The 21,679-nt window shown below is 33.8% G+C and overlaps 2 protein-coding genes across 4 annotated transcripts in view; both read right to left on the reverse strand.

Moving 5' to 3' along the window:
- Positions 1-382, reverse strand: part of LOC142342527 (uncharacterized) — a 68,137-nt gene extending 67,755 nt beyond the window's left edge. The window contains exon 1 of the mRNA XM_075393878.1: positions 366-382. Within this exon, the coding sequence (XP_075249993.1) occupies positions 366-367 (2 nt within the window). The 5' untranslated portion in view covers positions 368-382. The remainder of the gene's footprint in view (positions 1-365) is intronic.
- A 5,724-nt stretch (positions 383-6,106) lies between these two features.
- Positions 6,107-21,679, reverse strand: part of LOC142343321 (uncharacterized) — a 16,279-nt gene continuing 706 nt past the window's right edge. The window contains exons 1-7 of one of the 3 annotated variants that reach the window (XM_075395152.1): positions 21,532-21,679; positions 16,896-17,120; positions 15,404-15,666; positions 14,461-14,772; positions 13,695-14,071; positions 10,327-10,522; positions 6,107-7,816 (exon numbers count right to left, since the gene is read on the reverse strand). The exon at positions 21,532-21,679 is cut by the window's right edge and continues 136 nt beyond it. In XM_075395152.1, coding sequence (XP_075251267.1) covers positions 7,466-7,816; positions 10,327-10,522; positions 13,695-14,071; positions 14,461-14,772; positions 15,404-15,666; positions 16,896-17,100 — 1,704 coding nt within the window. In that variant the 5' untranslated portion in view covers positions 17,101-17,120; positions 21,532-21,679 and the 3' untranslated portion in view covers positions 6,107-7,465. The remainder of the gene's footprint in view (positions 7,817-10,326; positions 10,523-13,694; positions 14,072-14,460; positions 14,773-15,403; positions 15,667-16,895; positions 17,121-21,531) is intronic. The other 2 variants (XM_075395151.1, XM_075395153.1) reach the window with 2 other exon arrangements.

Genomic DNA, 21,679 nt, shown 5'->3' on the forward strand with positions numbered 1-21,679 from the left:
TTAGTTTTAGGCATTTTGTTCATTTTAGTCTGTAGCTGGATTTTTACCGACTCTAATACCATATTTTTAAAAAATCTTGCAATCTGGGTTCCTGTTGTCGTAAATTTCGTCTGCTTGTCTTACGGTGGAACAGTCGGTCTCCTTATATTCGTTTACTTTTTGTATAGAGGGTCATATTTTTATTCTTGAAAAGTTTATTCCCCATGATTTTTCATGATGATGCTGTTTCGGCTATGTTTTTTTTACATGTCAAAGCTGGTCATTTAATATGTCAATTCTCCTCTTTTGCATAAATAAACATAATAGAGTGTCCAGTTCAAAATATCTTACTGTTTATTAGATAACTGTAATATCTTCAAACTTACATGAGTTGAAACTGTAAACAAACCGACAAAGAAAGGTTAAATACAAGAGTATAGATTAGAGTTCTTTAACGAGACAAGATTAGCAGCTGCTTAAAGTAATTGAAACGGTTATAATGATTCTAACTTTAAGTGGTCTAACTTAACATGGCTTAAAATTATCAAGATAATCACGCAGAATTAAGCGAAGATCACAAATCTAATTTTAAACCATATAGAATATTTTCAACGATCATCAGATCGGACAAAAATTGGTCTTCTCTTAATTGAGATCTACTGAGCCGTGGCGAGTTTGTTTTCAGTGCCGTTTCCGTTCATTTTTGAAAAAAAAATGCGTGGAGTACAGTGCGAATGCAGTAGATTTTCATAAACTCATTGCATTTTCAACGCAATGCTTACATTCAGAGCGATTCAGCACATTTCAATTGAACTTGTTGAAAACTTTTCAGCGCATTCCTTACATAATTTCTTTAAAAAAGCTCAAGTTGTTGATGAATATATCAATATAAGCGAATACAGGAAATTTTTTTTAACATGTTCAAGTCATAATACAATAAAGGGAACCATCGCACATCTGCATTGCACAGATTTTAATTACACAATAGGCAAAATTTGATACAGGCAGTTTTAACTCTGATGTGAGGATTTCATTCGCTTGATCTTAATTACCACATTAGAGTTAAACCAATATTATTTAAGCGACCTTAATTAAGTTCCAGAATAAGTCTCACTATCTTCTCACAATGTTTTTTCCACATTGCCAAACCCATGTGTAATTTGCTAGAAACAAAAATGATTAGGTACAAGAAATAATTATTCAACAGATAGAGAAGGTAGAGCGCAAATTGGGGTGAACCCTACGTTGAAAAAATGGTGGGTCATATCATCTTAATCTGGTTATTAAAACCATCATACTGGTGGATGTGGATAATATTCTATATTTAAGTTGTTAGAAAATCGGAAGACTTACCATTGCTGCACTATGTGTTGGTTGCTAATAACTCCGAACGAAAAAAAAAGATTTCACAATTCCTCCTGTTTTGTGTCATATGTTGTATCAACTTTTTCCTTGATATCATCAGCAGAGTTGTGTATTTATTTCCAGAACTACAATCACCCGGGTCGAGGTTTCATTGCTTAAGCGTTGCAAACAAAACCGCAAAATTTCAACGCTTTTGTTTTCGATAACATTTATGAATCTGATTTAAATTCACAAGAAATGTCTTAGAAGTAACTGACAGAGGGCGCAGTGTAATAAGAAGTTGGTGACATGCAGGAGGTGCGAGGTTCAAAAACGGGTACGGCTGTCTCAGTCTTGCCAGAATGCTTATGATAGCGGTGAAAACAAAAGTTTCACCGCTAAAAACCGCAAATCTTACAAAAATTCACAGCCAAAAACCATAAATCTTACATAATGTCACCTCTATAAATTGTTAATCTTTTAAGAACTTATCTTTTTCAACCGCTAATCTATCTCTGTTTTCTTAAAATTGTTTTCTGAACGCAATCAAAAGCTTACAATTTAAAGTAAATTTCAAAATTATTGCTTAGCATTTGGTTTGATTGTGAAATGCTGAAACCTACGTGTCATTTTGTTGTTTCTGCTCCTCTCACATGAGTCTAATAACAATCACACGCAGATAAGTCAAGCGTTTTCAGGATTATATCAGTCAAATGAAGCTATAATACTTAGTTATGAAAGTTAATACCACTAAACCAAAGATTACAAAAGTTGATGCATTTCGGAACCTCGAAATTGTAAAAGGTCTCACGTTTAAAAAAATTTAGCTTTCTATGCTGTTCAGAGAACAATGAATGACAGAAGCAGCCTGATAATAATAGCAGCGATCATCGTAAGCTTTTTAAAACTAAAATCATCGTCTCTTCAAGAAAATCAACGTCTATCCTTTAGGAATTTTTAAAACTCCTTTAAATTATCTGCAAGAATTTTGTTTTCATCTGTTGAGGATTCGGACGAAAATTTTCTACTTTTTTTAACTCTTTTTTACTTTTAGGGTTGTGAGTTTTTGAGCTTTAGACGAAATTATTGTCGGTTTTAATGTGATTTCATTTAGTATCATTATTCACAAATTTCATCAATTGGGCGAGGATTTGTAAAGAAGAGTAGTTGCAAGTTTCAAATCGTAGCTAAAGGTTTTTGTGACTTCAACTTCATTGTTTTTCAAAAAAACAATGGTCTTTCTTGTTTTTGTCTAATTTGATGTCCTTTCTTACTGTCTTGTCAAATAAGTATTTGATGAAAACAATAATGGTCTTTGAAACAACCTAGACGATTAAAAGTGGTGGTTGCAGTTTTGAGCTATTGAAGAAATAATTACGCTATGTCAAATTTGGTCATTTAATTTGTCAATTCTCCTCTTTTGCAAATAAACATAAATATCTTACTGTTTAGTAGATAATTGTAATAAATTCAAACTTACATGATTTGAATTTTGAAATAAATTGACAAAGAAAGGTTAAACACAAGAGTATAGATTACAGTCGCTTACGGAAACAAGCTTAGAAGCTGCTTAGAATAATTGAAACGGTAATAATGATTCTACTTTTAAATATTTTAACTAAACGTGACATAAATTTATAAACATAATCACTCAGAATTAGCCAAAGATAACAAATCTAAATTTCAATCACTTAGAATATTTTCAAGGCTCATCAGATTGGACAATAAATGGTCTTCTCTTAATCGAGATCTACTGAACCGTGGCGAGTTTGTTTCCGTTCATTTTTGGAAAAAAATGCGTGGAGTACGCTGCGAATGCAGTGGATTTGCATAAACTCATTTTATTTTCAACGCAATGCTTACATTCAGAGCGCTTCAGCACATTTCAATTGAACTTGTTGAAAACTTCTAAGCGCATTTCTTACATAATTTCTTTAAAAAAGCTCAAGTTGTTGATGAATATATCAATATAAGCGAATACAGGAAATTTTTTTTAACATGTTCAAGTCATAATACAATAAAGGGAACCATCGCACATCTGCATTGCACAGATTTTAATTACACAATAGGCAAATTTTGATACAGGCAGTTTTAATTCTGATGTGAGGATTTCATTCGCTTGATCTTAATTACCACATTAGAGTTAAACCAATATTATTTAAGCGACCTTAATTAAGTTCTAGAATAAGTCTCACTATCTTCTCATAATGTTTTTTCCACATTGCCAAACCTATGTGTAATTTGCTAGAAACAAAAATGATTAGGTACAAGAAATAATTATTCAACAGATAGAGAAGATAGAGCGCAAATTGGGGTGAACCCTACGTTGAAAAAATGGTGGGTCATATCATCTTAATCTGGTTATTAAAACCATCATACTGGTGGATGTGGATAATATTCTATATTTAAGTTGTTAGAAAATCGGCAGACTTACCATTGCTGCACTATGTGTTGGTTGCTCATAACTCCGAACGAAAAAAAAAAGATTTCACAATTCCTTCTGTTTTGTGTCATATGTTGTATCAACTTTTTCCTTGATATCATCAGCAGAGTTGTGTATTTATTTAGGGTTTTAGTTTTTGAGCTTTAGACGAAATTATTGTCAATTTTGATGTGTTGTCATTTAGTATCGTTATTGACAAATTCCATCAATGGGCGAGGAGTTGAAAAGAAGAGTAGTTGCTAGTTTCAGTTCGTAGCTAAAGGTTTTTGTGACTTCAACTTCATTGTTTTTCAAAAAAAAAACAATTATCTTTCTTGTTTTTGTCTAATTTGATGTCCTTTCTTACTGTCTTGTCAAATATTTGTTTAATGAAAAAAATGATGGTCATTGAAACAATTTAGACGATTAAAATTGGTGGTTACAGTTTTGAGCTATTGAAATTATTACGCTATGTCAAAGTTGGTCATTTAATTTGTCAATTCTCCTCTTTTGCAAATAAACATAAACATCTTACTGTTTAATAGATAACTGTAATAAAATCAATCTTACATGATGTGAAACTGAAATTATATTGACAAACAAATGTTAAACACAAAAGTATAGATTACAGTCGCTTACCGAGACAAGCTTAGAATAATTGAAACGGTTATAATGATTCTACTTTTAAGTGTTCTAACTAAACGTGACTTAAATTTATAAACATAATCACTCAGAATTAGCCAAAGATAGCAAATCTAAATTTTAACCACGTAGAATTTTTTCAACGCTCATCAGATCGGACAAATATTGGTCGTCTTTTAACCGAGATCTACTGAACCGTCGTGAGTTTTTTTTCAATGCCGTTTCTGATCATTTTTATTGTAGAAAAAAATGCGCTGAAGGCGCTGCAAATGCAGTCAATTTTAATAATTTCATCGCATTTTCAACGCAATTCTCGCTTACATTCAGAGCGTTTCAGCACATTTCAGTTAAACTTGTTGAAAACTTTTCAGCGCATTTCTCACAAATTTTCTTTAAAAATGCTCAAGTTGTTGATGAATTTAACAAGATTAGCGACGACGGGAAATTTTTTTGACATGTTTTAGTCATAATACAATAAAAGGAACCATTTTACATCTGCACTACACAGATTTCAATTACACAATGGGCAAGTTTTGATACAGGCACTTTTAACCCTGATGTGATGAGGATTTCATTCGCTTGATCTTAATTACCACATCAGAGTTAAAACCAATATTATTTAAGCGACCTTAATTAAGTGCTAGAATGGGTTTCACCATCTGCTCACAATGTTTCTTTCAAATTGCCAAACCTAGATGTAATTAGCTGGAAAAAAATGATTAGGTACAAAAATTAATAATGAAACAAATAGAAAAGATAAAACGCAATTTGTGGTAAGCGCTGCGTTAAAAAACTGGTGGGTCATCTCATCTTAATCAAGTTTTGAAATCCATCATACTGCTGGATGTGAATAAATTGGCAGACTTACGATATCTGCACTGTGTGTTGCCCATAACTCCGAACGAGAAAAATATTTCACAATTCCTTCTGTTTTGTCTCATATGTTGAATCAACTTTTTCCTTGTTATCATCAGCAGAGTTTTGTGTTTATTTCCAGAACTAAAAATACCCGGGTCGAGGTGTCAATGCTTAAGCATTAGAAATAAAAACCGCAAATCTTACAAATATTCAACGATTTTGTTTTCAATAACATTTATTGAATCTGACTTAAATTCACAAGAAATTTCTTAGAAGTAAGTGACAGATGGCGCATTGTAATAGAAAGTTGGTGGCATGCAGGAGGTGCGAGGTTCAAAAACATGTACGGCTGTTTCATTTTTGTCAGAATTCCGGTAATAGCGGTGGAAATAAAAGTTCACCGCTAAAAACCGCGAAACTTACATAAATTCACCGCTATAAACCGCTAATCTTTCAAAATTTTTACCGCCTTCACCGCATTAATCGCTAAAAGATTCGGGCGCTTTGTGGTGAAAAATATTTGTTTTCACCGCTAATCACCGCAATTCATATTTTATTTTTTGGACAAAACCTCGACCCGGGCAACGCTTCTTCTGAATACTTTCCAAAACTTTCACGACAGAGCAATGAAAAAAAGATATTGATTCACACACATAGAAAAAAACAAACATTGTAACTTTTATAAAACGATAGCTCCAGACTATAGAGCAACATATACCAGAATCTACTCCTGGAAAAATGTGGTCTCTTTCTGGAGCCGACAGACATGAAGAGAAAAAATTATGCCTGTAATTTTTTTCTCTTTTTTAAGTTAGTTTTTCGATTAATCGATCACTGGGATATTTGAAGCAAAAAAAGCGATGGTATGAAAAAATTAAATTAAATTAATTGTTAAAATAACTGTTTGCACCATCAGTATAGCATGCACCTTGTGTGTAGATGACATAAGCACAGGTAATAGAGAGATAGATGGATTGATTGCTTGTTCTTATTTGTATGATTTCACTGTTAAAGAACCTCTTCTTGTCAACAAACCGGGCAGAATCTATTTCGAACGCTATACAGCGAAACTGTCCCCTCCGTCCCTACCCAATGGATTATAACCCTCAATAACTAATGTTTTACCCTGTATGTTGGTGTGCATAATTTGTAAGGATAATCCCAACTTTTTTTGTGCTATACCAACCATTATTAGCGCAAAAAGAAACCATATATGTCAGTTTGTTCACATATGGCAATGTATGCGAAAATTTTGTTCACGATGGTAAACGAAACAGTTTCGCAATGAATATTTGTTGAGTTATGTTTCCTTTTATGGTAATATAAGGCGAGATCATATTTTAACGAAATTATAATTCACTGCAAACATTTTAATACAATAGCGCACAATTTTATTCCTTACAAGCGGCAAGATTGGTTGAGAGACAGATATTTTTTGAAACATTAAGTTGTCAAAAAGACATACTGGCTAATATTGGCAACCAATAGAACACATGTATATATCGAAGTAATAAAGTTTACAAAACAGCGAGAGCATTTGAAAAACTAACAATTTAACACTCTTTTCCCGTCAAAGTTCTTATTTTTTTCCCCAAACAATTCTTAATAGTCGTTAAAAATTCTTTGTTAACATACATCTTAATTCGGTATTTCGATGAGTAGTTTCCAACATAGAACTTCATAACTTAGAAAAGCACTCATGATTCAAATCAAAAATTGCGTTCAGTGCCAATAAATGTCTAGCGAGTGATAATCCAAAATAAATTTGTGACATAAACTGGAAAAAAAAACATATAGTCCAATTAGGTATACATTTCATTTGGAGTTCTGAATTTGTACTTTTAAAAGGCGAGTAAATTTATTCGGATTAATGGGCAAAATCCGTTATTTAATACATGGGGGGGGGCATTTAAAATTGGATTTTGGCGAACTAATTTTTTCGACACTTTTAAGCAACTGATAACAAGTAGTCTCAAAATAATATCCTCGTGCAATATGAAAGGGAAATCCAAGAAATCAGGCATTAAGGTTGTTAACAGGTAAGTACTTTCCCAGCGAGTAAATAAGCATTTTCCTAGAAAAGCCAATTCAGACCTGAAGACGGTTCGTAAGCTAATTCCAACACCATCGATAAAAAATATCACCAATTGACCAAAATTGAAAACTGTTTTAGTGCTCTAACAAGTTTTTTTCGTACCTCTAGTTTAGATCTATTTTTGTTTATTTCAATTCGTCCATCCTCTCCAAGTAAGTCTTGAGTTCAGCCATGAAGTCATCAAAGGAGGGAGATCTGTCCATCTCAATGTACCTCTTGCCAGAGATTAGCAGTTTCACCCACGGCTTCCAGTCCACCCCTGGCTCCAGTTTCAAAGGAATCATCGGCTTCCTCTCGTCAAACGTCATACTAGCCTCTCTCTGACAGTTGAACGAGTTCTGGTAGTTGTCGGTTAAACATATGACAACTGCGTCTGAGTTGAACACACCCTCGGCCATTGACAGCATGACATTGTCACCCATTTGATTGTCATCAATCCAGGTGTCGTAACCCCAGGACTCCAATGCGTCTTTTATCTAAACCAATTTGTGATATTAAAAAATTGTTACGATAAAATCCATTTTATGTTTGAAGAGAAAGGTGCATTTCTATCAACTGTTTATCCTACTATCTACATTTGAAATATTCTTAAAAGACACGATAAATTAATAACAACAGGAAAAATTCGTCCCACTGAATTGCAGTAATTGTTTCTTCACATTGTGCGTCTGAAAAGAAAAACAAAAAACATAAAATATTATTTTAAATTGCACTTCTATTTGGTGATATTGAAATCACGTAAATCTTAAAAAAATCTTCCTTATTTTTGTTTTTGCTATTTTTTAAGAGAAAAAGCCCGTGTCGAAGGTCACCGTCATTCAATGAAAAAATTATGCAGGATAAGCGGTAAATGCGGAAAACATTGTAAGATAAGCGGTGAATGCGGAGAAATTACATAAATCAGGCGGTGAATGCGGTAAAAAAAATTTATTGCCTGGTAACGGTGAAATTACATAATTTCACCGTTGAATTTAGCGATGAAATTACATAAACTCACCGCTTAAAAAGTGTCCAAATTATGTGATATAAGCGGTGATGATGGTGAAATTACATGAATTCACCGCTTAAATTAGTGGTGAAATTACATAAATTCACCGCTTAGAAAAAAATGTCAAAAGGATAAAAGAATAAGGGGTAATTTAGGGTGGTAAAACGATGTAAGATATGGGGATAATGGGGAGTAAGGGAAGAATTGTTAGATTTTACCCCCCCCCCCCCTAAAAATGCCCCTAATTTTAAATCTTTTTGACACTTTTTTCGAAGCGTTGAATTTTCGTAATTTCACCGCTAGAGAAAGCGGTGAACCTAAATTTAAAGATGGCGTCAATTAAATTTAAAAATTGAGTGGTCCCACAGCTGTAGTGCCGGGTAAACTGTAGGACATTTATAAAACATAGGTATCTTTATTAATGTGCAGACTGGCTCTACGAAAAGATTTTCGTATTTTCGTAAATTATACAGCTTCGTTGAACTGAAATTGAAGCTCATCAGACCTCGATATATAAAAAGACTACAATCTGCTCAAACAGCCCATGAAAAGACATTAACTCGACTAAAGCTTTCATCTCGACTTTAATTCAACCAATTTAGTGATGCTCATCTTTGTTTCAACCTGGAGTGTAGATGAACGTCAAAAATTGGTTAGTGCTTATAACTTGTTCAACAGGCCTGAGTGTGCGTAGTTAGTGTAGCTCGGGTAATTAGTGTAGTTTTTAAATGGCAATTTTTCCCGGTGCCAGGACAATTTCTCCAATTCTATTCTACCCAATGGCATTTATTATATCAATACCGTTTTACCCAACCTCCCATTTTATCCATTGCCATTTTACCCAATGCCAACTTCCCCTTTTTACACTATTGTTTAAATCGCCAGAACGACTATTTAGCCGACTATATAATTAAATGGCCCGTGGGACTTGATATGAAACTATCACAACCGAACGTGAGATTATTTTGTTCACAATTGAACGAAAAGACCAAAGAGCATTGGTTAAGTTGGTGTTGGATAAAATGGCAGTTTGGGAAAAATGGCATTGGGTAAATTGTCATGTAATCAATTTTAACATGAATATTCATAAGGAGAACTGAGTAGAACTGTTTAGTATTCTCGATAGTCATAGAATATTTTTGGTTTTCTGCTAATATTTACTTATTAAAAATTCTGGAACATTTTAACAAACAGACAAGCCAGGCTGGCGTAATCTTTTTTAATGGTCTTTTAATAAAATCTGGGCAAGCAAAAGATGGTTCAACTCGCTTACAAAGCACAGAATTTGGATCCAAATTTATTACAACGGGAATAATTGAAACTACTGGGAAATAAAAACTGCTAAAATTTTACTATGTGATTAATTTATTTAATATTTAACAACCAAACCTTCGAACCCGCGCTTTTATGGCACACAAAATGTGAATTTATGGGACTTCTGTGGCAGAATAAAATTATTTGGCTGCAAAAATAAATGAGTGAATCTCTTGAAAACGAACAGTTCTCATTTTCAAAAAATAATTTTACGCGTTCATTTTTAGGCAAGGCTTATATATAGTGTAAGATTATTTTTCCACGTGAGCAAAATTCTTTTGATAATTCCAATTTGTTGTAGCAACTAATAGTTGTTTGTGTACTCAAGTGGTGACTAGACTATTCATTACAAACTACACAATGGAGGTAAAAAATAGCAATAATGGGAGGAATCTTGATAGATTCTTGGTGCACGTTCTTTTGAATCATCGGATCTATACGGCCCCCCAGTGTTTTTTTATAACCTCCAGTTACAAATTTAAGATGGTTATATATAGCACATTACTATGTAAGAAAATAGCACGTGCGCCTGAGGGTCATAAAAGATTTATGCTCACTAAGCTGGGGGGGGGGGAGGGGGGAGGGGGGAGGGGCAAAACAACAGATCCAAATAATCTTGCAAGATTCTTTCACATTGTTTTAAAAAATAGCTTTTTAAGCGAGTATTATACACTTGCGGGTTACCTTGTGAACAGTTTCCTTGGTACCCCAATTGTAACTCAACATCAGTTTCCTCTTCTTCCCAGCATCACTGCTCTTCCCTCCATCCAGACTAGCTTTTCCCAGTCCAGTCTTGCCCTCTTTCCGGTCATGTGTGGATGTGTTGAGGTACATTGTGAAGTTGAGAATCAGTGAACCAGACGCGTCCAGAATTTCACCTCTGAAATTGAGCCTCACTGATTTTATTATATAAACAAAGATTCTTCAACATTTTGACAATCTGATTTTGGTCCTCAACAATCCTCAACAATGGTCCTCAAACATCCCACGTGTAAACACTGGCCGCAACCAGAAGTTTGCAACATTTTGCAAGGTTTTCGCTCAAGGGTCTCAATCTTGCAAAATCCTGCCAGACGAATGGTTATCTACTAAGACACATCCGAGTGTATCATCTTCCATTTTGCGCAGAAATTTCCGAGCGTTTTAAAGAGATAGATTGAAAAACACAAAAATCATATTTAAATTCACTTAATATGATAAAATCTCCGTGACTCATCCATTGAACAATACTAACACAAGATGAAAATCAACCTAGTCCATAACCGACGATTATCTTACAGATTATACATAAGAGTCTTGAAAAATTTTTGCACAATCTTGCAAAATTATATCTAAGAGTCTTGCAAGATTATTGCCAGATCTTGCAACATAATCGTCTTTTGACATAAATCTTGCCAGATAAACGTCTCTTTAAAAGAAAAAAAAAACACTTTGAAATTTGATAGCTAATATGGTTTTTTTGGGAGTGTTCATGTCAGAGCATCGACATTTTCTAAAGAAGAAATGAATTTAATACCTTTTCCTTGCCATGTTACCGTGTTTTTTCAATTTGAGGGAAAGCTGGGACTGTGTAACTTCACAGAAAACCAAGAATTAGTGAGTTTTGGGATAAAAATACAGCTAAAAAATTCGCATATAATATACGCATATCTATTTTGTTTGCTCCCCTTTTAGTGGGCATATAACTTTTACGCGCCCGTGCTAATTTTACCTAGTAACGTGCTATATAACATATCTCACATTAGACTATACACTCTAGTGAGTAAGTTGTGTTCATAAGATGGAGCTTGAAATAATAGCTCAATATAAAAATGCATAGTAAGACTCTCTCAGCGCGGACCAGTTGCGTCAGTGGAGAGCACAGGATTGCAATCAATTAAGAGATTGAGATGTCGCAACCCAAAAAAGTCCCAAGATTTATTTTAACTAAAATTTTGTGGTTACATAAACAACATAACGAGCAAAAAGTTCATCTAATAGGTTATGGGTCCAGCAAAAGCCTCTAACTAGAAGTTGATTTAGAGTATACACTCTAGTAAGTAAGTTGTGATCTTAAGATGGAGCTTGAAATGATAGCTCAGTATAAGAGAGCATAGTAAGAATATCGCAATGTGGACAACTTGGCTCAGTGCCTTAGTCGTGGCGCAAAAATTATCTTGCAAGATTCTTGCACAAAAAAAATTTATCTTTCAAGATCTTCTAAGAAAAAGTTTATCTTGAAAGATCTTGCAAGAAAAAGTTCGTCTCGCAAATAGACAAACCACGTTAGAAATAAGCTGAATTACAAAATTATTTGCTGAAACAAAAGCGAAATAATCACACAGTGACAAATCTGTCATTTAAGGCAAGTGAATTAACCAATTTTTGAGGAGACAACTAAATAATTTTGAAACTACCGTAGGCAAGACGGTATGATTATCTTTTAGTAGCCTGGCAGCTTTGTGCAGCAAAGTGGTTCTCGTCCAATTTTCAGGATGAAAATGATTATCCTCCAAGATGCTGCCGGAGATCTGTCTTAGAGATAATAATCTGGAGGAAAAACTTTTTTTGAGAGAAAAATAGTTGCAATATAGTTTTCATAAGGTAAAAAAAACACGTATCAGAGAACTCTGAAAAAAAAATTTTGAAAACCGAAATTGAAAATTGTGTTATGACGCCTCAGATTAATTTTTGATATTTTTCGGCTTCTGTTTGTTGATGCCAAAAAATGTGTACATTAATATGTTAGGAAATTAAAACCGTAAAATAAATTTTTGGCTGAAGAATGTACATTTTTTTTACGATTGTCAAGGTCTTTTCTGAGAGTCCTTGGCAAGTACACTACCTTCCTCTAAAACATTTTTCCAACCTCATCGAATGTCGGGGTAACTTTTTACAGCTCATAAGGTTTTTGTAACGTAACAAGCGGTCGTAAACACTGAAAAACTTTAAATTTTGTTTGTTTTTGAAGAAAAAACAGAAGTATTTTGGACACAAACTGATTTCTAGTGTTTTCAAATAATACTAGCAGTGCAATTTTGTTTAAATATCAACAATATACGCCCTCATTAAAATGGATGAGTACTGAAATATTTTTTTCAAAAACAATCCTATATTGTTTTTTGTATTTTTTTGTTTGTTTTTCTGTGTTCATTGTTTTTCGAGCACATCGTGCCTTTTTTGCGTTTTTTATATAAATGGGCTCAGAGTTACCGTTTTTTTACGTTTTTCTGTGTTTTTGTCTTCTTGGGCACACCGTGACTCTTCTTTTTTGTCAATTTCGAATTTTTTGAATTTTACCACTTTGAATTAATTTTTGAGGGTCACCAGGCAACCATCTTCAACCACCTTCATCGGCAAGAAATCCTAAAACAAAAGAAATCATGAAAACATAAAACCAAGAAAACAGAAAACCAAGAAAAAAGAAATGAAAAATTCAAGAAAAATTTTGAAAAACGAAGATCGAAAGATCGAAGGATCCTTTTCTGATGCCTTAGATTTAAAATTTTCAGACGTTTTTTTTTGTTATTTGGCTTCTTTTTGTCGGTGCCAAAATATGTGTAACTTCATATCTTGCGATGTTTGAGATTTTCTCTGTGAGTATAGGTCATAAGAATAGGTGCTGGGGGCAGAAAACCAATTTTGAAACTAAAAAGGCGATCTTGTAAGAATCTTGAAAGAAAAGGTTTATCTTGTAAGATTCTTGAAAGAAGAAGTGTATCTTGTAAGATTCTTTTCAGAAAAGGTTTATCTTGCAAGATCTTGCAAGATTTTGGAAGAAATTCTCACAAGACGACGCATCATCTTGCACGATTCTGCCAGAATCTTGCATGATAAACTTTTTCCGGACTAGGGTGGAGAGCACAGGATTGCAATCAATTAAGAGATTATGGGGTTGAAACCCACAAAGATCCCAAACTTTACTCTCACTATAATGGTGTTGACATCTAATAAACATAGCGAGCGAAGAGTTGCTCTAATAACTTATAATATGCAATTGGAGACATAAAAACCACTGGAGGTGGGGGGGAATAGATCCGGCTGCGCATACATTTTGTATTAATCTCACTAACTTTCGTTTGACAACCTCTTCTTCTGCAATTAAGTTTGATCTCCCCCACCCCTCTTCGACTGTGCTCAGGTTCCAGTCATCTCTCATTCGTTGACCCTGCTGGACTGCAATTCTTCCGGCATCCGGATCAGTCTTCTTAGAACCCTCAGTTTCCTCTTCGTCGGGTTTTTCACCGGCGCACAGAACTATAAAGTGGCTTCCAGAGACAATTTCGCAGTTTTTGAATTGATCACCGTTTAGAAGTTTTATTTTGGCTCCCAGTTTACCCTCCAGGGATATTCTGTAAGTCGCTTCCCATTCGGCTATTTTGCCTGTAGGTAGTTGTTGCAGAAATTGGGCAGCTAGATGGTAGGTGTCTGTTTTTTCGTGCTCCAAGTACTGTAATAGAAAACACATTTCAAGAAGTTCATGTTAGCCAGAAAACGTTTTTGGTGCCTTTTGCGTAAATTTAAAGTTTAAGTGAAAACAAAACAGTTTTGTAAATCATTTTCTTGTTTGCAATCGAAATGTTTTCTGTTAACTCGTTCATTTTTTTAGAAAGATTTTTTTATATTGTAAATTGTAAATTTATTATCTAAAACACCACGTTTTTGTTTTCGGGAGTTATGCATGTATTTAAGAGCTGCATGTCTGATAACGTTGCAAACTATTTCATTATAACTTATTTAAGAGATTTCTTTGCAAAAAGCTACTTTCTTGTTTAGAAACTCACAACTAAAGCAAACTTTTCTTAATAATCTATACACAGAAATTCGTTGACTACTCACATTATGAATTTTGTGCTGGAAACAGAACTTGTCGATAGACGCGTGTGTAGTGTACTCAATAGTCTTTTTTCCCATTTGCATTTCATTAATTTCGTGATCAATTTTCACCCTCAAAACAACCCCGAAAATCAAGCTGTCGTCTGCGTCATCACGAGACAACATTTCGTCGATTTTGGAGTGGGGTACAAAGTCGTTGGCATTTAGTCCATCTCTCGTTACCCAGTTGTCCAGGTCTCGCCCATCGCGACCTTTCGTTTCGACGATGACGTTGAGGTCTTTGTCGTACATACGGAACGCAACGTTGGCTGTGATCTGAAAATCAGAAAAACAAGTTTTCTTGTTAGTTTTTGTATCCTTAATACAAATTTTATCTTACAAAAACTTTTAAATAGAACTTTAAAAAATTAGTGCAAAAATTATTATATATTATTATTATTATTAAATATAAATTATTATTATTATAAATTATTATTATATTATTGTTTAGATTGCTGCAACTTAGATTTGACTGGTCAATTCGAATGAGGTTTTCTTTTAATCTGTGTTTGTTGTTGAAATTCTATGCTTTGTTGAAACAAGATTAAGGTTATTTTTCTATTACCCGCGTCGAGAAATTTTCCGAAAATTATGCAAGAAATGCGCTCAAATGCGCTTATTGTTCAAAAAGTTCAGCGCATAAACCTTACATAATAATGCGCTGCAATGTGCTGAAATGCACTGAAACTTTGTAAGAATTGTGATGAAAATTCAGCATAAATACATAATTAATTTGGTAATAAGGCTGTTCTGATTTCAAGCAGTCACCTCTTAATGCTTGCGAAAGAGCTTTTAGCATATATTTTTCAAAAATGCTATTATACTGCACTATAATGCAAAGGTTGACCTCACTTTCCCAAGTAAACTCCTTTCTTCAGTTAAAAAATTTTTTGCAACAAAATGGTACCTTTTTCTTCTTGGGTTTGTAAACATCAAAATTCCTCAATCGAATGAACAGAGCCAGATGGTTCTTCTTCCCAAAATTGGAGTTACAAGGCACCACACCCCAACTCCACTGGGCGTCTTCTTCGTCCTCATGTCCGGGCATTGTTCGGAAGAAGGGAGCTAAGAATCCCAGACCCTTGGGCAGGTACCGGATCCGGGAGTAGTTCTCGATGGTCCAGATGTATTCATACTCTCTGTGGAATGGACCTTCCTCTTTGGGCTTGTCTGGAACAAAGTTATAGTAATTGGGCGCTATGATTGACAGTTAAAAACTTTCAATAGACTCCTTAGTCAAATGCTTCGTCGTCTTTAACATTGGGCCAGCTTAGTGGCTTCCAGGGGCGAGAAATTTTCTGAAAATTATGTAAGAGATCCGCTGAAAGGCGCTGAATTTTCAAACATTTCAGCGCAAAAACCTTACATAATGATGCTGCGCTGAATTCCTCTGAATTTCCAAAAATTTCAGCTCATTGTCAAACTGTTCTCACATTATCTGAGTCTTAAACCCCGATTTCTTTCTCACTTTCGTATTATTAAATTTGAATTTATATCAATGAATTGTTTTGCAAGAAATGCGCTGAAATGTGCTGAAATGCGCCGAAATTATGTAAGAAATGAACTAAAAATTCAGCGCGTTTCAGCGTTTTTTCGGCTTATTTCTTACAAAAATGTTGATTGTTAATATAACATCGAATTGAGTGGAGAGATTTCGGGCAGAAACCTGCGTAATAATACGCTGAAAACCGCTAAAACTGTGTAAGAAACGCGCTGAATCTTGTAGAGGGATGCACTGAAACTTTGTAAGAAAACTGGCGCTGAAAAAGTTGTTAAAGTTTATGCAGGAAATGCGCTGAAAATATGGTGAATTTATGAAAGAAACATGTTGAAGTTGCGTTGAAATTCGAAAGTTTCAGCGCACTCTCAAAATTTCAGCACATTTCAGCGCATTTAGCGGATTTCTTACATAAAAATGAGCTGAAACGGTGCTGACATCTCAACTCGGGTTTGATCCTTGTAAAAACTAGGAAAGTTGGAACTATTTCAAACGAGCCTTATTTATGGGGTTCAACATCACAGCCGCTTTGTTTTTAATTGATACTATTAGTGAGGAACTAAATTGAATTCAAGAAGTGATAGGAAAATATATGTGCCAAACCTTTATCACGCAGTGACTGACCATATGTTTAAAATGCCTCAGATACAAATTTACTTGGACACGTCGACATTTGAATATACTAGCACCATTTTGTAACGTTTTAAAAACTAAAATAACAATATGCATCAACGGTTTTTAACCCTTCATGGGAAAAAACTTTTTGGCTCTTTAAGTTTCTAAAAAACGTGATATGCTGGCGTGGAGCAATATAAGAGCATTTTGGCGTTTTAGAACAATATAGCACGCAACGTACAAAAACGCCTTTTATAATGGAGAGTTTATTTCCAAAAAAATCAACCTTCGGCTGTCTTTTCCTCGTCTTCTGTCAGGTCATGCAAAGCACTAATCACTGCATCCTTCTTCCCCTCTTTGAGACATTTTTCCAGCATTGGTAGCAGACTGGCACCGAAAGAGGGATCCTGTTCCAGAGCAGCTGCCAGACTAGCACCCAGGGGGATTGAGTTCAGGCCACAACCCACTACGGATGGCTCCTCAGTGGCCATCGTCCAGTTTTACCTCGTTTCTGTAAATATAAAAATCTATTTTAACTAAAGATAAGTTTCTTGTATTCACAATATCTCTTAAAGTTTTGAAATTTCGGAATTTTTAGAAAAATTTAGCAGAATTTATCAAAAATCTTCGGTTCATAACAATCATGCGAAACGTCTAATGACAAAAAACAAGCTACATTGATGAATCGAAAGCCTGGTGAAAACTATTTCTAAAGTGCAAATGTCGTTCAAGGGCATTATTGGTATAAACTAGAAAATAATAATATCAGTTTGATTAAAAAAAGGATGTTAAATTTTTTCACCTCGACAATATGGTTGATGGTTTTTAAATTAGATGAATCATTGAGCGTTGCAATCATAAACAGTTTTCACCAGATAAATTTTTGAAAAACAGTTGCCACGAATCTAAATATTGTCGATTTATAAGTTGCTTCATGTGGTCGCAACATCTGATTGGGGAAAATATTTTGGAAATACTCAAAACAAAACGTCTGCGATACCAAGCAAATAAATCTGATTGTTAGATTTTTAAATTTTTCCGCATGCTCACAAGTGACTTTTTCAATCGAAGGTAATAACTTTTCCAATCAAAGGTAAGGATTTTGACGTATGCTGTACGTCAATTATCAGTTAACTTTATCAGTCATTACAAGTTATTACTTTATATATCACAGGAAGCTTATACATTACTACGTCAAATACAATGGCATTCGTCAAAATTCTAAGTCGATATCTTTGATTGAAAAATCAATTTGTGAGAATGCAGCAAAATTTAAAAATCTAACAAACATATTGATTTGAGCTCTTTTTTGAGTTATTTGAGAATCATTTCACCTGATTGAAAGTTCAGACAACAGGAAACAATTTATAAATCAACAATATTTAGGTTCCCTGCTGTTGTTTTTCCGAAAGGTATCTGGAGAAAACTGTTCTTGCATATATTATAAAAGACTTTTCTTATTAGACTTTTGTCCTGGCATCTTGATTTTTCTCATCAAAAATTTTACCTTTCAGCAAAATAAACAAAAGTTTCAAACTAGAAGGCTTTAATATTTTTTTTTGACAAAAGTCTTTGAAAAAACGGCAGCCAGATATCTTCAATGTTTTTTTTAAGTTTCTTCTTATTAAGTTACTGATTTTTTCAGTTCTGATTCAGTTACTGAACACTTAAACAATTACACAATAAAGAGTTAATGGAAGCATCAGATAAACCCGGGTCGAGGCCGAACAGTTATCTTGTAAGAACTTGCAAATTTCTGGCAGAAACTTACAAGGCGATGCATCGCCTTGCAAGTTTTTCTTCCAAAAACTTGCAAGTTCTTAGAAGTTAACCGTTCAACTTGCAAGTTATTACAAGTTAACCATTCGACTTACAAGGCTCTTACAAGTTAACCATTCGACTTACAAGTTACTTAAAAGTTAACCATTCGCACACACACCACACACACAAACACACCACGCATTTACATACACATACACGCACACACACACAAACACACACTCACACAAACGCACAAACACATACATAAGTATACGCACTAAACCGTAAAAAAAACGATGCAAGACATGAAAATAAACATGAAAATAAATAATCTTTACTCAAGGTTCCCCACCGTTCATTTATGTTTTGTTTTGTTTTCTTTTGGACAAATTAGACTGGACCTTTTGAAGCAATTAGATCAGTAAATGCACAATTGATGCTAAGATTGGAAACAAATTTTTTGAAGTTTTCGAAATATTTCGTCAATTTTGAGGTTTCATGAGCGTAATGTGAAAGCGAAACGTTGAAATCTTGCAAATTTTTTATTAGTAAATTTAATAAACACACAATTTTGGTACTTAAAGCGTCATTTTGTACCAAAATTGATTAATTTTTTAGTTTTTCCTTAATTCTGACAGTATTTGTACTCTGCCTATAACTGTATCCATTGCTTAAAGGAGCTATCGCTCCCGCAATAACAATTTCTTTTTTTTCTGGATTCCATACAAACAATTTTTGCGCATATAAAAGTTAGGCACACTAATACATACAACCAAACAAGCAAGCACACACACATACACACACAAATACAGTTCTCACCACCAAAAAAAAATTTTTTTGAAATAATTTCGCCATCTGATCTTAACTCAAAGTTGGCAACCAATCGCAAATGTTCTGACTTTTTTGGAAATCTAAATGTGATCTTCGTCACGTTATTGTATCAATAATCGTAAAAATGAAATTCAACAAGGAACTGATTTTTTTTGAAATTTTTCGAAATATATTGTCATTTTTAATGTTTCATGAGCATAACTGGACAATTACTATTTAAAAATCTTGCAGACACAGCAGACACGGCATCAGCGAATATTAAAAAAGCACACAGAGTTGGTATAAGACGTTTTTAAAGCCAAAATTCGTTGTACATATTATGCAATTCATCAACATTTCTGACAACTTTTGCACTCTGCCTCTATATGTGTCTTACATTTAAAGGAAGTATCGCTCCCAAACTAACCTTCTCCTTCTTTATGTTCCTCCTACACACATAAAAAACATTAAAAATTGAGCGCTCATACATACAACCACACGAGTGCGCGCGCACACACAAACAGACAGACTGAAACACGAACAAACCTCACCGACAAAACAAAACTTTTTAATTTATTTTTTTTGCACCTGAACCTTACACAAAGTTGGTCACCGTTCGCCTATTGCTTCGGTGTAATAAATTTTTCAAAAACTAGGCTTGGAGTTCTTCAGGTAATTGTGTCGGTAATCGTAAAATTCAGACTAAAATTTGTATTGAACGTTTTGATGTTTTTCGAATTATTTTGGTCAATTTGGATGTTTCATTAGCAAAATTGGCCTATTCGTTTTTGAAAGTAAAAACTGGCAGACGAGTGAACAGCAAAAATTAATAAACATTTGTTTGGCCTTAAACACTTTTCAAATACTGCAACTTTTTATCGTTTACGTAATTTTTAATTATTTCTGCCAGTATTTGCACTATGCGTGTAGTTGTTTGTAACAGTTTAAGGAGCGTTAATAGCTGTCTTAAATATCTCCTATTTATTAGCGTTGAGAAGCATTGATTTTCAGTAAATTGTACGATTTGGCCTTTTTACAATCAACGGTATTTTTAAAGAATAGGAAATTTTAACAATTTTTATGTGAACTTAAAAAGAAAAGAATATTGATTGTCCTCCTTTTGAAAAAATAGTGTTTTTCATATAAGGAGTTTCACAAGCAATAGATGATCTAAACGATCAATTGAAAAAAACAACCAAAGACTGGTAGAGACCAGTTCGAAGAACAACTTCAAAATACAGAAGTGAAATAATGTTCTCTCAATTTCAAAGGAATATGAAGATGCTATTTTTCAACCTGGCAACCCATAACCTCTCTAACTCTGAAATTCATTCGCGTTTTTTTTACTAGGTGATAGTGTTTCAAACGCTCCGCTCGGACAATATAAAAAACCATTGATCAGGTAAGTTATTTATTTTGCCTGAAGACCTATAGAAAGAAAAAAAGTTTTCAACTTAGTCTTAATCATTCTTTCGCTGACCCAGTCCATTGCAACAATTCAAATCCCAAAAATTTTGGAAAATTCTTTTGAAAATTTATTTTAAACCGGAATTAGAACAAGATCTTATAAAAAATCTTAAAGTTAAAATTCAATATACAACGAAAACCATCCGAGTGAAAACAAATTAACGCTAAAATTGACTTAAAAAGCAAGTCTAGATTTGTTTGACTAGAAGCTGACTTGGATAAATATCGCAGCCATCATTTCAGAGAGGATGAGAATAAATAAAGTGAAAAAATAAAATGCTTACCAAGGCCAAAGGCAAAACTGGTTGTGATATGGGTGATAAAAAGATCCTTCTAAAAATAACTTTTATAATTATGCAATAATGAATACTAATTTGGCGGCATGTTTAGTTTTGTCGATTAATATTTACAAAATTTGCCACAACTCAATCAAGAATTTAACAAAGGTAATTCGACCTCTATTAAATTATAGTCAGTTTTCAAAGTTGGTAAATTAAAATTTTGCTTCAAATCAGACAAAAAGACTTTACAAGTGTATGAACTCTAAGACAATTAGACTATTTTAGCTAATAGTTGCACACAGAATTTGATCGTTAATTATGGGATTGCTAAAAGCTGAAGAGACTTACCACAATAGTATAAATTTATGATATGGAACGTTTTATACCACAAAAAATGATAACAAATATGATTAAAATGTTTACTTTCTAAGTTATCAAAATAAAGCATCTATATTTTGAAAAATATCGTCGTAGAATTAGGATTTAAAAACTTGAATGATGATGTCATCAAAAAGCATTCTATGGTCTCAAGTTAATTAAAAAGAACTTTAAAATCTCTTTCTTCAATTTATCGTTATAATGTTATAAAAATAGAATTCTTACCCGCACAGTTACGTAAACTTACACTTGCGTTATTCGGGGAAAGTTTAGTAGTCTCTAAGACTTTTCTATTTGGGTAAAGATTTGCTGTTAGGATTTGCACTAAATTGTAGCAGAATTTGCTATTCAACTTGAACAACTTGCTCGAAAA

This window comes from Convolutriloba macropyga, chromosome 7 (genome assembly GCF_964194025.1).
Source record: "Convolutriloba macropyga chromosome 7, txConMacr16.3, whole genome shotgun sequence".
Taxonomy (NCBI): Eukaryota; Metazoa; Xenacoelomorpha; order Acoela; family Convolutidae; genus Convolutriloba; species Convolutriloba macropyga.